At 49.3% G+C, this 14881-nt stretch overlaps 1 protein-coding gene across 2 annotated transcripts in view; it reads right to left on the bottom strand.

The window, feature by feature from the left end:
• Positions 1-14655, bottom strand: part of SYN1 (synapsin I) — a 48641-nt gene extending 33986 nt beyond the window's left edge. The window contains exons 1-5 of one of the 2 annotated variants that reach the window (XM_025857937.2): positions 14126-14655; positions 3060-3117; positions 2861-2952; positions 293-449; positions 30-119 (exon numbers count right to left, since the gene is read on the bottom strand). In XM_025857937.2, the coding sequence (XP_025713722.1) occupies positions 30-119; positions 293-449; positions 2861-2952; positions 3060-3117; positions 14126-14502 (774 nt within the window). In that variant the 5' untranslated portion in view covers positions 14503-14655. The remainder of the gene's footprint in view (positions 1-29; positions 120-292; positions 450-2860; positions 2953-3059; positions 3118-14125) is intronic. The other variant, XM_025857938.2, reaches the window with a different exon arrangement.
• Between the last annotated feature and the right edge of the window lie 226 nt (positions 14656-14881).

The following is a 14881-nucleotide window of genomic DNA, read 5'->3' as shown; positions in this document are numbered from 1 at the left end:
CCTGCCCACCCTACGTCCCCCAGACTCACCATCTCTTTGTGATTGGGGTAGAAGGTCTGATCGATAAGAGGGAATTCCTCGGTCCCCAGTTTCTTGTGCAGTCGAACCATCTGGGCGAACTAGGAGAGCCAGGAGAGATGGGTCAGCATGCCCTTCACCGGGACAGAGTCTCCAAGCTGGGATTCCGAGCTTCAGGCTTTCTCAGCTCCCCCAAATCACAGCGATGTCGAGCTCCCACATGCATGCATGCACGAGACGGTCCCTCGCCAGCAGCGCCCTTCCTGTCACTTACCACCCAGGGCTTGTCACAGAAGTTGTAGACAGAATGCAAAGAGTTGACGCTGGGTATCCCAGCATACTGCAGCCCAATGACCAAACTGCGGTAGTCCCCGTTCCGTGCCATGCTGAAGGCGTGCTGGCGGATCAGCACAAAGTCCGGCTTCAGAGACCTGTGGTGGCAGGGGAAGAGGTGTCAAGGATATGCCCCCAGAGCTCCCCACCACCCTTAGAACAAAAACCAGGTTTCTACGGGGGCACCTGAGTGGCTCAGTCAGTTAAGCGTCTGCCTTCCTGGGATCGAGCCCCACGTCGGGCTCCCTGCTTAGTGGGGAGCCTGCTTCTCCCTCTCCCTCTGCCTGCCTCTCTCTCTCTCTGTCAAATAAATAAATAAAATCTTAATAAAAAAAAAAAAACAGGTTTCTAAATCTCCGCAGCTCCTAGAAATTGCGAAGTGGTTGCTCAGCTCAGCACACACACACAAGCTGTTTCCTCCCACACCAGCATCCTTTCCACACTTTCCCCATCTGGTGATCCCAGGGTCCTGGGATCGAGCCCTGCATTGAGCCCCATCGGGCTCCCTGATCAGCGGGAAGCCTGCTTCTCCCTCTCCCACTGCCACTCCCCCTGCTTGTGCTCTCTCTCTCTCTCTCTCAAATAAATAAATAAATAAAACCTTTAAAAAAATGTCTGTCACAATATTGGCCTTCCTCATCCAAACTGTAGACCCCTCCACCATCCAACGATTCTTATATCCTTTTGCTGCTATATATTTTTTCTTAGCACCTTTATGTTTTCTGATTTGTTTATTGTATGTATCCCACAGTAGAATATAAGCTTCATGAGGGAAGAGGGTTTTTTTGGGGGGTGGGGGCTCTTTTTGGGGGTCGGTTTTGTTAACTGCCAGGTCCTCAGCATATACAAGAGGTCCTGGTGCACGATAGGAGCTCAATAAATATTTGCTGAATATAAAATGCTGAGGGCAGCACCTGGCATACAGTAGATTCTCAAGAAATATTTGCCGATTTAATAACTAAAAAGTTTGGCTTGGGGCGCCTGGGTGGCTCAGTCGTTAAGCGTCAGCCTTCGGCTCAGGTCCTGATCCCGGGGTCCTGGGATCGAGCCGAGCGTCGGACTCCCTGCTCAGCGGGAAGCCTGCTTCTCCCTCTCCCACTCCCCCTGCTTGTGTTCCCTCTCTCGCTGTGTCTCTCTCTGTCAAACAAACAAACAAATAAATAAATAAATAAAAATCTTTAAAAAAAAAGTTACCCAAAAAGCTCTTAAAAAAAAAAAAGTTTAGGGCGCCTGGGTGGCTCAGTTGGTTAAGCGACTGCCTTCGGCTCAGGTCATGATCCTGGAGTCCCGGGATCGAGTCCCGCATCGGGCTCCCTGCTCAGCGGGGAGTCTGCTTCTCCCTCTGACCCTCCCCCCTCTTGTGCTCTCTCTCTTTCATTCTCTCTCTCAAATAAATAAAATAAAATCTTTAAAAAAAAAGTTTGGCTTGTGGTCTGCTAGGATTCTTGGCTCTGCAGAAGAGAAGCTATTTTCCCACATTCTGTAACTAATTTTATTTTTTTTTTAAGATTTTATTTATTTGACGGAGAGAGAGAGAGAACACAAGCAGGGGGAGCAGCAGAAGGAGAGAGAAGGCGCCCCCCAATTTCTTTTTAAATTGACATATAACATTGTGTAAGTTTAAGGTGTAAAACACGTCGATTAGACACACTTATAAATTGTAATAGGATTGCCATTGTAGCGTTATTTAGCACTTCTATCGTGTCACATAATTATCATTTCCTTTTTGTGGTGGGAATAATTAAGATCTGGTCTCTTAGTAAGTTTGATAATTATGATACAATATCGTTATCTATATTCACTATACTGTGCATTAGATCTCCAGGACTTACTTATCTACCAGTTGCAAGTTTATACACTTAAACATTTCTTCTATTTTTTTTTAAGATTTTATTTTTTATTTTGAGAGAGAGACAGAGAGATCATGAGCAGGGGGAGGGGCAGAGGGAGAGGGGGAAGGACAAGCAGAGTCCCCGCTGAGCAGAGAGCCCGATACTCTCGATACGCAGCTGGATGCGGGGCTCAATCCCAGGACCCTGGGATCATGACCTGAGCCGAAGGCAGAAGCTTAACCGACCGAGCCACCCAGGCGCCCCTAAATATCTCTTCTATTCTACCACCCCTCAGCCCCTGGTAACCACCATTTCACTCTGTTTTTGAGTTTGGCTTTTTTAGATTCCATAGACAAGAGATATCATACAGTATTTGTCTTTCTCTGTCTGATTTATCTTACTTAGCATAATGTCCTCAAGGTCTATTCATGTTGTTGCAAATGGCAGGATTTCCTTCTCTCTCGTAGCTGAATAATATTTCATAGTGTATACACACCACATCTTCTTTATCCATTCATTCACTAATGGGCACTTACGTTGTTTCCATATCTTGGCTATTGTAAAATACCTAAGTTCTTGCTCACAGAAGGATGGATGGGGAAGTGGGGGCTCTCCCTCAGCTCTAAGGGAGTCCTTGTTCCTCTCCCATAACACCAAGTTAACCTTTCTCTACTTACCGCACGACCTTCACCCCATTCCGAAGAACTTCCATGTCCACAGAGAATCCACCATTGGCGTGAGCCACGAGGTTGAGATCAGAGAATTCAGCCTAGGAAGGAGAAAAAAAAAATCCGTGATTCACCCACATCACACAAAAACAACCATCCAGTTTTCGGTCTGGACAGCTGACCCCCAGGTCCATCTGCCCCAACTAACCTGTTCTACTTTAATGTCAATTTCTCCATGGATCTTTTTCCCTTTGAAGTATTTTGCCCTGGAGAAGAAAAGCAGAGCGCAGCCGTCAATCTCAGGAAGACAAAACCCAGGCCAGTCCTTTGACCCTGTTGCCCCTTCAGAGCCATAAAGTGCTTCGTGATTGTTGAAACACTTTGCCAAGCTCAACAGTGCTTTGGGTACCATAAAGTCTGTTGTGATCGCTCATGGAGGTGTGTAAATGTCAGAGGACATTGTGAACTCTAAACTAAGACCTCAAATCACAGCCGGCAGGCAGGCATTCCCCAGAGCGTGGTCTGCTCATCACACCGCTACCAGAAATGTTTTTGAAAAGCTTTGCCAAAGGTGGAGGGCTTCATAAGCCGTTAATGTACTTTGGAATTGCATGGAGGTTCGTAAATGGCAAAACAAACCCGCAGTGAATATGTGTATATGAAGTGTGCCCGGGCATGCCTCAGTTGCCTGTGTCTGCTTGTGCGGCCTGAAGCATCTCTCTGCTCTCTGGCCCTTTCCCATGGGGGATCACACTTGTCCGTGTATGGCTGTGCGCTGTGAGGGGCCCAACTGTGGGTGGGCAGCTATATAAAAAAGGAGGAGCAGACCAAGGGGGACAGGCTGGCGGTGGGTCTAGGGATGGAAGCCCCCGGCCAGCAATGATGGGTGTGGGGAGGGATGCGGCTGAGGGCGAGGGGAAGCCACAGGAGGGAAGACGGGTAGGAGCAACAGCGGATGCAGTGTGAACTGCCATGTCACTCTCCCTGGGCCCAACCGGCTGGGCTTGGTTTCCAGTGGCATCCTCCCCCAGGCCCAGGATTCCGACCCAACAGGCTTCTCTACACACGGAAGCTCATCTCCAGTCAGGTGTCGCACGCAAGAAGGATGACGAAAGGAGCCACTCCCAGGCTTGCCTTTGACACAGACAGCACAGACAGGCCCTGGAGACTTCACTGACCAACCCCAAAGACCCCAAGCACAGCCATTTTCTCCTCTCCCTCTCTCTCCCTCCCTACCCGCCCCCCCCCGCCGCCTTTCTCTCACACACACACTCCATTACTGACACTGTCCCCTCACAAGTGTTGGAAGAGAATTTCTCTGAGACCTGCACATTTTTCACTTATAAAATAATGATGAGTGTAGGTTATATCACTGTATTTCAAACTTTTTAAAAAAATTTTATTTATTTATTTGACAGAGAGAGAGAGCACGTGAGCAAGCAGGGGGAAAGGCTGGCAGAGGGAGAGAGAAGCAGACTCCCCACTGAGGAGAGAGCCCGATGCAGGACTCGATCCCAGGACCCTGGGATCATGACCTAAGCCGAAGGCAGATGCTTAACCGACTGAGCCACCCAGGCGCTCCATATTTCAAACTTTTTTGACCATAAGTGTAGTGAATACTGTGGTGCTCTGCTCAGATGTCCTTTTCATGGCCAATGCACCCTGAATATCAGCTCTTGACAGCTGAGGGCTATGTCCCACTGGGATCTGTCTTCTCTCATAGAGGACTGCTTTGGCCAAGGTTATACCTACTTCAGGCCGCCCATGTCTTATATCTGGTCTATGAGTCCGTACAAAGGCTGGCCTCTTTGCCTCAGTATAGGCTGACTCTGAAGGACCATCCACCCCCAGAGGTCCCCCGAGGATCGGCTGAGGCCTCTGATGCAGCTGCATTGTGGACCAGCGTCCCCCTCTGCCCAACCCTGCCCTCCTTACAGGCGTTGATCCTAAAGGCACTCCCCAGCAAGCCTCCTGCATACAAACGCCTGCCTCAAAATCTGTTTCCTGAGAACCCAACCTAAACCAGTGTGCCAGAGATGTCAAAGTACAAAAAAAAAGACTCTAACGCCATTCTGGAATTGGGTCACCCAGCAGCCAGCAGGCAATGAGGAACCATCATTTGTCGGGGAGGGGGGAGCACGGATAGCCCCTAACATGCTGTAGCAATATAAAGCACCCTGTAGCAGGTCTGGGCTGTGGTGCTGGCAGGATGCCACTTGCACCATATGATCTGGCAGATTCCATGATACTGGACGTGTCAGTAGTGGGAAAAGAGGCAGTGCGCAGTTCATTCTCATGAGTGTGAGAATTACAGGGTGGGCCCCTGGGGTTTGGGGGTAGCAGCAACTTTTACTGAGAGTGAACTGTAATGAGATACTGGTGGAAGGGAATGCACCAGTTGGTGAAATATCCCTGGCACTTGAGAGGCGTGAGGGAAATGGTAAGCAGACTCCAGTGACTATTTGCTAAACACCATCGATTAGCTGAAGAAATATGTGACATGTTCAGGGTGAGTAATCGCTAATCCAAAGCAAAATGTGAAAGCCAGAGGACCCCCTTGGCTACATTTAAGGAAACCCCAATTTTCTGCAACTGCAGGGCAGACAGAGGGGGGGACCCAGGAGGTTAGGGCATAATCATAAGTGTAGCAAGACCTCAGAGAAGGTTGAGTTCTCAGGCCTAGCACATCTCCTATGCCATGATCAGGGCCCTAAAAGGACAAGTGAAGCCTTTAGACTTGGGGTAGGGATATCCGGGAAGATGCATGTAACATCTCAAACTTATTGATTCACCTGAGCCCACTGGGCCTGCAGAAGCAGCTCCCTCCTCCTTGTTAGAATGTAGACCTTTCCTCTGCTTGAAGGTAATACAGAGGCCTTAAATGAAGCAGGTGCCTTATAAAACAATGCTTGCCCCTTTCAGAACCTACCCCCTTCCCCTCTTAGCAACCAGATCAATAAGCAGAGTCAAATCATAGCACACCTGATTGGAGAGGTTCTAAGCTTGCAAAGGAAGGAAAGAAATAATACACAGAAGCTGAAAAATCTGGCCAATATGTACTGACAAGAGCTGTAAAAGTATGCATGAAATTGGTTCCTAAGGACAATGGACCAGAGAGGTGGAACATGACGTTGGAGCACTCTCCCAGGACCCAGAACTTAAAACCCTGGCAAGGACTCTAGGAGATGTTGCCGATACACTGTTGGATGACTTGTGGAAGCTTGGAGAAAACAGTGGTCCACACTGGCGGAAATGCCAGATCTTCCATGGCAGACTGTGGAAAAAAGGATCAAAGGACTCAACGAAGCAGACATGTTAGAAAAGACATACTACGTAAGTCTAGGAAACTCATCAGCTGACTGTTCTATGGGAAGGCCCAGAGGATCTACCCAACTTACAAAATCAATAAGGAATATATTGGTAAGAGTGGCACCAGCCATGCTGAGAAGCACAGTAGTGGAAAGGTGGTAAATGAAGTCCTGTCCCAGGTCCTGTTCGAAGTGAGTCCACTGGGTCTACAGGTCCACCCCGTGGTCACTTCCCCAGTCCGTGAATGCCTAATTAAACTGGACATATCTGTAGTTGTCAGAACCCCTACGTGGGTTCCTTGGCTTGTGGGGTAAGAGCTATTGTAGTGGGGAGGTCCAAATGGGTGTCTCTGGAACTACACAACCCTCCCCTGATCAAGTCAGCAAATCCAAGCTAATATTATATCTGTCCCAAGGGTGATGGTGGAAACTCACGCTACTTTGAAAGATCTAAAGGATTGCAGGGGTGTTAGTCCCATCATATCTCCCACTGAATTGACCAGTTTGGCTCCTGGAGAATGTTTGTAGACTCCTGCAAGCTCGACCAAGCAGTATCCCCGAGGGAAGCAGCTGTACTTTGCCAGAGCAGACCTCAGGTCCGGCAGGTGGCCGCTGACTTCCTGAATGCACTCTTTTCTGTTCTAATCAGAAAAGAGGATCTGCGACATTTCATGTTCACATGAGACTGACAAGAACATTTGTTGATGGTCTTGCCACGGGCCTATGCTGTCTTTCTCACCCTGGGTCATCATATGGTCCAAAGGCACTGGGCCATCTGGACATCCCACAGAATGTCACACTGGACCACTTTATCAGTGACATCACATTGATTGGGCAAGATGAGCAAGAGATGAGTAGCACATTGTCTTGGTAAGACGCATGCACTCCAGAGGGTAGGTGATCAACCCTACAAAGACTCAGGGGCCTGCCGCATTAGTAAAAGTTCTAGGGGTACAGTGGTCTAATGCAGGCCCAGGACAACCCCCCCACACAAATAATAGGGCAAAGCATTGCATCTCACAGCTCCCACCATGAGAAAAAACGCACAACACTTGGTAGGTGTCTTCAGGTTCTAGAGGCAACATATTCCACACCTGGAGATACTGCTCTGATTCATTTTCAGGTGCAACCTAAGGCTGCCATCCCTGAATGGGAGCCAGAGCAGAAAGGGCTCGGCAGCAGATCCAGACTATGGTGCCAGCAGTCTTTCCACTTAGGCCATATGACCTGGCAGATCCTATGATACCGGATAAGTCAGTAGTGGGAAAAGATGCAGTGTGGGAGCTTACGGGAAGATTGAGTGGGAGGCCCTTGGGGTTCTGGGGCAAGGCCAGGCCATCTGCAGCAGAGAATTACATGACTCTTGAGAAACACTTCCTGGGCTCCAGAAGAGACAGAATGCTTGACTATGGGGCACCAAGTGACTGTACCTCCAGGTGCCCCATCGTGAGCTGGGTCCTGCGGGCCCACCAAGTAATAACATCAGATGGACCCCGCGGCTGGGATCAGGCTCAAGCCAGACTGAGCAAGCTGCCTGAGCAGGTAATCTCGATGCCCGTATCATCCACGCTGGTGCCCTAGCGACTCCCTCAGCTCACCAAGGGGACTCCTTACAATCGGTGGATGAAGGAAGGAAGAAAAAGCGTAAGCTTGGGTCACAAATGGACTGGCTTGGTATGTGGGGAGAAGCAAAAAAGGGACAGGGGCTGTACTATAGCCCCACTCGAAGTGGTCCTGAAAGACAGTGGCAGAGCTCCCAATGGGCAGAGCTTCGGGCTATGCCCCCGGTAATTTACTTAACAGGGAAAGGGAAATGGCCCAAGATTAGAATATATACTCACTGATGGGCAGTGATGGGTGGCTTGGCTGATCAGAGGCCTTGAAGGAAAAATATTAGGAGATCAGGACAAGGAGTATTATGCTAAGTGAAATAAGTCAGTCGGAGAAAGACAAATATCACGTGATTTCACTCACATGTGGAATTTAAGAAACAAAACAAATGAGCAAAATGAAAAAGAGAGAGAGGCAAACCAAGAAACAGAATCTTAACTATAGAGAACAAACTGATGATTGCCAGAGGAGGGGCGGGGAGATGGGGGAAATAGGTGATGGGCACCGGGTGATGTACGGAAGTGTTGAATCACTATATTGTAGACCTGAAACTAATATTACACTGTGTATGACCTAGCTGGAATTTAAATAAAAACTTAAAAAAAGAAGATCAGGACAAGGAGGTCTGGGACACAGAAATGTGGGTGGACATGGGAGTGGGCAAAAAGTGAGGAGTGAAGATCTGTGCATTGTGTGTTAACACCCACCAGACAGCATCCACAATGGAAGCGGCACTAAACAACCAGGTAGACAGAATGAGTCAGCCCGATGATGTCAGCCAGCCTCTCAAGTCAGCCACCCCAGCGCTAGCAGATGGGCACATGAATGAAGTAGCAAGAGGAGCAGAGATAGAGGCTCTATGTGGAACCTATGGCATTATTGCTGAATATCCAATCTCCCAGCAGCAGAGACCAACATTAAGCCTGTGACATGGCACCATCCCTTAAGAAGCCCAACTAGCCACTTTGTGGCAAGCTGACTCCATTGGGCCCCTTCCACCCTGGAAAGACGGATGACTCATTTTGACTGGAATATTCTACATGTGGGTTTGCCTTTCCTGACTGCAGGGCCATAGCCAGTATCGCTGCCCAAGGGCTTACACAATGTTTGACCCACCAGTATGAGATCCCTCATAACACTGCATCAAACGGAAGGACACGACAGCAAAGGAGGTGCCAGAGTGGGCCCAGGACCATGGAGTCAACTGATGATGTTATATACCACACCACCCAGAAGCTGCTGGCCTTGAACAACTAGCCACAGCTAAGATCCTAGCTTGGACATGATACCATGAAAGAATGGGGCACCATCCTCCAAAACACCCTACATCGACGGCCCATTCTTTGTGCTGTGTTCCCAGTAGGTAGAACACATGGGTCTGGGAACTTGGAGGTGAAAGTAGGAGAGGCCCAGCTTACCATCAGTCCCAGTGATCCACTTTTGGAATGTGTGCTTCTCATCCCCTTAAGGCTCTGCAAGGTTAGAGGTCCTGGTTCTCCAAGGGGGAACACTGCTACCAGGGAACACAGCAAGAATCCTATTACATTCTAAGCTACGGATGCCATCTGGACACCTGCGTTTCACATGCCGATGGATATGAAGAGGAATGAATCACTGTCTTCGCAGGGGTATGTGACCCTGAACATCAGGAGGAGGTGGGGCTGCTCTTACAAGGCAGGAGTGGGGGTGGGGGGGATAAGTTTGGCACCCAGGCGATCCACTTGGCTGTCTGTGAGTACTCCTTGCACAACTCTGCAGGGAAATGAACAAGGACAGCAACCAGAGCCTGGGAAGGGCATGGGGACCAAGGGCTCAGGGATCCCTCAAGGATGAGGGAATGAGTCACTCATCAGGTAAGCCACTGAGACCAAGAGAGGCGCTAGCTGAGGGTAAGGGGAACCTGGAATGTATAGTAGAAGGAAGGAGACAATGCTTCTCATTTATTTCTGCCACTTTTATTAACGGCAGCAGTAGAGTCTACGGTCCATCCCACTAACCGTGCTCTTTCAAGCTTCCCCTGGAAAACCAGACCAATTACAATCCCAGAAATGCTGTGCCCAGATGGGGCGAACTTACTCTAAGAAGTAAGTGAATCTGAGCAGTACAAGGAGTGGACTCTGTGCTCCCCTCAGATCCTCACCTCCCCACCCCCCCCACCCCCGCTCACCTTCAGGCCTTCACATCTAGTTCCCAGCTTCTGGGGAGATTTGCTGCTGAAGGCTCACGGTGCTGTCCCTCACTGGGAATTGCCCTCTGCTGCAAGGATTTGCCTTCCCCAAGACTATGCCTCCTTCCAGGGGGTAGCCTGCACCTAAGGATTGACTGATGTAAGGATACAGAAGCCTGGATACCCCGCCTCAATGGAGGTAACTCTGAAGGGTCATCCTAGCTCCAGAGCTCCCCCAGAGGATGGGCTGAGGCTTCTGTTGTGGCTGCATCATAGCTCAACCTTTCCCTCTGCTAAATCCTGCTTCCCTCACTCCTCCCCCGCAACAGGTGGTGTTCCCAAGAGCTCTCCCCAATAAATCTGCACACAAACCTCAGAGTCTCAGGGCCTGCTTCCAGGGAAGTCTAAGAAAAGAAGCCACAAGAAGAGATATAGTTTATATAACCCACTATATACATAGATACACAATAACCTACCCTATATATGTAATATATACATGACACCTCTAATGTTATACAGCAAATATAATATAGTATGGCTTATGTAACATACCATATATATATTGCATATTACATACTAAGTGTATATGTACCTAGAAGGTATATAAACATACATATATAATTGGAATGAAAGTTTCAGTAAATGATTACCTTTACTATGTGCAATGGGGTCTAATATTTCCTGTTCTATTTTATCCCATTTCATGAAGAAAAACATACACACATATATGTATTATATACTATAAACCTATTATATAGCAAATACATGATACAGCATATGTCATATATAATATATGGCATACATTGCTGATTCTATTTCTTGGAGTAACAGTTCCACTAAATAGTAATAATTCCACTTACTATGTGTAATATATTCTTGTTAGATTCTATTTTCATTTATACTACTGCATAAAGAAAATGAAGTGCTGGTCACAAGCCTATAGGTGACCCACCCTCCCAGTGGGCTAAATTATCTCTAAAAAGGGGAGATGATTCTCAGCTCAGAGTTTGCAACCGTGAGCCACAGAGGACTTGAGACCCAGGAAAGAGTGAGAGTGGTGAGGTTTGATGGAAAAGGTGTCAGACTCTATCTAGGTGTGCAGTCCATTACGGAGTTTGCACAACGCTCCTTTATTCTAGGCGGAAATCCCCAAAGCTCGGCTGGTACTTGCAATATCTGCAGGCAGGTGATGTAGAGGTCTCTCTTCCCCACGCTGAGCCTAGTGTGCATACACAGGCCCTCTCCCTTTGTCCATCCCACCCCATCTATAGTAGACACTAAATAAACATTTGCTAGATTGACTAGAAGAAAAGACTAGAGCAGCTGCTGGGATAAGGGGGGGGGCGTTTCTGAGATGCAGAAGGGAAAGGGAAGAATCTTTCACTGAATTTAACAGGAGCTCAATAAATGTTTGCTGGACAACCTAGAAAAAATGGAAAACACTGGAGTTGTAATTATGGAAAGGGGGAGGGTCTTGTCAGTATTCGGTAGATGATTAATAAATGTTTGATGGAACAAAGGAAAACGCAGCAAAGAAACTTCCTGGAGTATAGGAGTGGAGAAGTGAAGTCTAAAGGAGAGTGGTTACCAATATACAGCAGGGGTCCCATTAAGGTTTGTTGACTTCAATGAGCAAATTTAGCTAAGAAGATGGCTCCTGTGTGGGTGGGTGTTGGTGGAGGAATTATAGTACGTGTTCAAGAACTGCTTTATGGATTGATGGAGAAAAGAGGGATGTGGTTGTTTGAAAAGAACATAGTCAGAGATTAATAAATGCTCTCTGGATTAATTGTGTGTGTGGGGGAAGCAGTTGGAAAGATGGCTATGAAGTGCGGGAGGGGACCTAGCCAGAATCCAGTAGGTGCACATTGTGAGCTTTCCAGATTGCGTAGTGTCAAAGGTCAGATGGAGATGGTCGAAGGGGAATCAGGGCTTCAAGAGTGAGAGAGAAAGGCATTGAATATGGGGTCCTTAGTATACAATAACTGCTTATTAAACGATTGTGGGGTTGAATGGAGAAAATGTATAGAGAATCCAGCTGGTGGTTGGGGTTAGAAGGAAGGGGAACTGAAGGAGGGTTCTTCCTAGTATATAGTAATGCTAAATGGATGCCTCCCACACTCTGACACATGGAAACTATGCAATAAATACCGGTAGAATGAATAAACGGCTCTGAATAGAGAAAGGCTGCTGGATAAAGGCTCCTGGGGGGAGGGGTGATCTAACCAGTAAAAAGCTGGTACTCAATAAATTTAGGCTGAAATAGACCCCTGGAGAGAGAGGTCTTGAGACGGGGCAGCAACTTTCAGACTTGGAAAGAAGATGTTGAGAATGGCTCTTATACAGTAGGAACTCAGTAAGTGTTTACTGGCTTAAGTAGAAGAAAGACATTTTGGGGTACGGACTTAAGATTGGGAGAGGGAATCCTGGGAAACTGAGGGGAGTGGAAAAGGGGTAATCTTTATAAATTGGGCTCTAGATTTATCAAAAGAAAGGACCCTAGGGAGAGGCTTTATGACCAGCACAGTTTCTTCTAGGGGTAAGGAAGGGGTGTCTACTCCCTCCACACAGCAGGCACTGCATATATGCTTACCGGATCCACTAAAAGAAAAAGACTTTGGGAAGAAGGTGTGAACATAGAGCACACAGACGGCACTCCATAAATGCTCACAGGAGCCACTGGAGGAAAAGGCCTTTGGGGGAAGGTGATTAGAATTGAGCACCTGGCAGACAATACATAAATAAATGCTCACTGGATCCATTAAAAGGAAAGGTCTTTCTGGGGCGGGGGGAGCTAGGGGTGGGCATACAATCACTGGATCCGTTGGAGGAAACGTCTTCAGGGAAGGGGAATGGGGATGCAGAAGTTTGATCTATGTAAGCTTGATTCTCCATCAACGAAAGGAAAGGCTTTTGTGGAGAGGGCAGAGAATCAGGCACACGGTGGTGCTCCACGAATGCTCCAAGGGGTGATTAAAAAGAAAAGGCCTTTGGAAAGAGGACTGAAATGGTGCACACAACAAGTGTTAGATATTTGACCACTGTATTAACTGGAGGCAAGCCTTTATGGAGAAGGTCTAAGGTCTATGCATGTGTTGAACACCTTGGGTCATGCAGAAGGTGTTCAACACATGCAGACTGAAGCCACTGGGGAAAGGGTTTGGGGATGGGGCAAATAGCAGGCACACAATAAATGCTTGCTCAATACACTGGAGGAAAGAAGCTTTAGAGAAGGCTCACACAGCAGGCAGGTGATAAATGCTAGGTGGGTTTACCAAAGGAAAGGTCTTTGAAGTAGCTTGAGAATGGAGGACAAATGAGGCAGTCAATAAATGCTTTCTAGATCCACTGGAGGAAAAGGATTTTGGGGAGAGTCTGAAGATGAGTCACACACAGAAGGTTAAAAAATGCTCATGGGACTCATTTGAGCAAAATATGTTTGGAAAGGGGTTTGGAGGTAGGGCATACGCCAGGCATTTAATAAATGCTTTCTAGATCCTTTAGAGAAATAAGCCCTTGGAGAGGGGACTTAGAGTTGGGACACACAGAAGGCATTCAATAAAGGCTCACAGGATCCAGTAAAGGCAACACTTTCAGTGAGAAGAGCTACGTAGCAGGCAATCAATGTTCTCTGAATAGCTTAAAGGGTCTTTTGGGGGAGGGTTGGGATGGGGCACATACCACACCCTGGGTACATGTTCACAAGATCTGTTAGAGAGAAGGCCTTAGGACAAGGTTCGAGGGGGACAAGACACATAGCAAGCTCTCAATGAATGTTCACAAAATTCATGGAAGCCAAAGGCTTTGGGGAAGGGCTCCCGGACAAGGCACATTTTAGGTACTTGATAAATGCTCACAAGATCCATTAAAGGACAAGGCCCTTGGGGTGAGGGTTGGGGGGGGGCAAGGCACATTAGGCTCCTGAATGCTCACAGGATATACGGAAGCCAAGGCTTTTGGGAAGGAGGTACACAGCAGGCGCCCGATAACTGCTCCTGTATGGATCGAGAAGGCCGGGTGTGGGGCAAGGGCGGGGCACACAGGAAGCACCCAGCATAATAATTTAAAGGAAAAGGGTTTGGGCTAGGGGGCCAGGTGCCTGGCGCACAAGCGGTGCTTGGTAAGTGCTCGTCGTGGAACGATCTGGGGACCCAGGCCCGCGGGAAGACGTCCGCGGCAGTGGCTTACCAGTCGGTGTGGGGCTCGTCGATGACCAGCAGCACCCTGGCGGCAGCGCCCCCACGACCTGCGCCCCCAGAGCCTCCGCCCACCTGCTCGCTGAAGGTGGCCGCCGCGGCCGCCGTGGTCTGCTTGACCGCGTTGGACAGCGACGAGAAGAAGCCACCCCCCCCCGAAGACCCGGGACTAGGGGCAGCCGGAGAGGCCACAGGGGCGGACGCGGAGGCCCTCTCGGCAGTGGCAGTCGCGGGACCGGGCGTGGCTCCGGGGCTGGGGGCAGCAGGCGGCGGCGGGGGTGGCTGCGGGCGCTGCAGGTCTGTCATGTACCCATTTGGCAGATTGGCCATGAAGTTGCTGTCCGACAGGCGGCGCCGCAGGTAGTTCATGGCTGCGGCGCGGGGCAGGGGGTCCTAGGAGCAGTCGGGTCAGGAGCCGCGGGGGCGGACCGCGCGGGGCCCAGGAGCACTGCTGCGCTCTCGGGCACGACGCGACTCTTCGGTTGCCCGCTGCAGACTGAGGCAGCGCTGAGTCGCCGCCGCCGCAGCGCGGATGGTCGCGCCCGTACCCCCCTATCTCGCGCCCTTCGTGGTGCTGTCCAGCTGGGCCGGCGGCGGCGCGGACGCGACCAAGGCGACCGGGAAGGGGAGTTTGGGGAGGAACGGCGAGTGACGTCAGCGCGCCTTCAGTGCTGGGGAGGCGGCGGCACGCGCCGGCAGGCGGGGGCGAAGGAGCTGTCCGTGGTGCTGAAGGCAGCAGTGCGCACGC

Source organism: Callorhinus ursinus, unplaced genomic scaffold, assembly GCF_003265705.2.
Source record: "Callorhinus ursinus isolate GAN/ISIS: 27379988/994484 unplaced genomic scaffold, GSC_fseal_2.0 scaffold16, whole genome shotgun sequence".
Lineage (NCBI taxonomy): Eukaryota > Metazoa > Chordata > Mammalia > Carnivora > Otariidae > Callorhinus > Callorhinus ursinus.
This window is presented reverse-complemented; position numbering and strand designations above follow the sequence as displayed.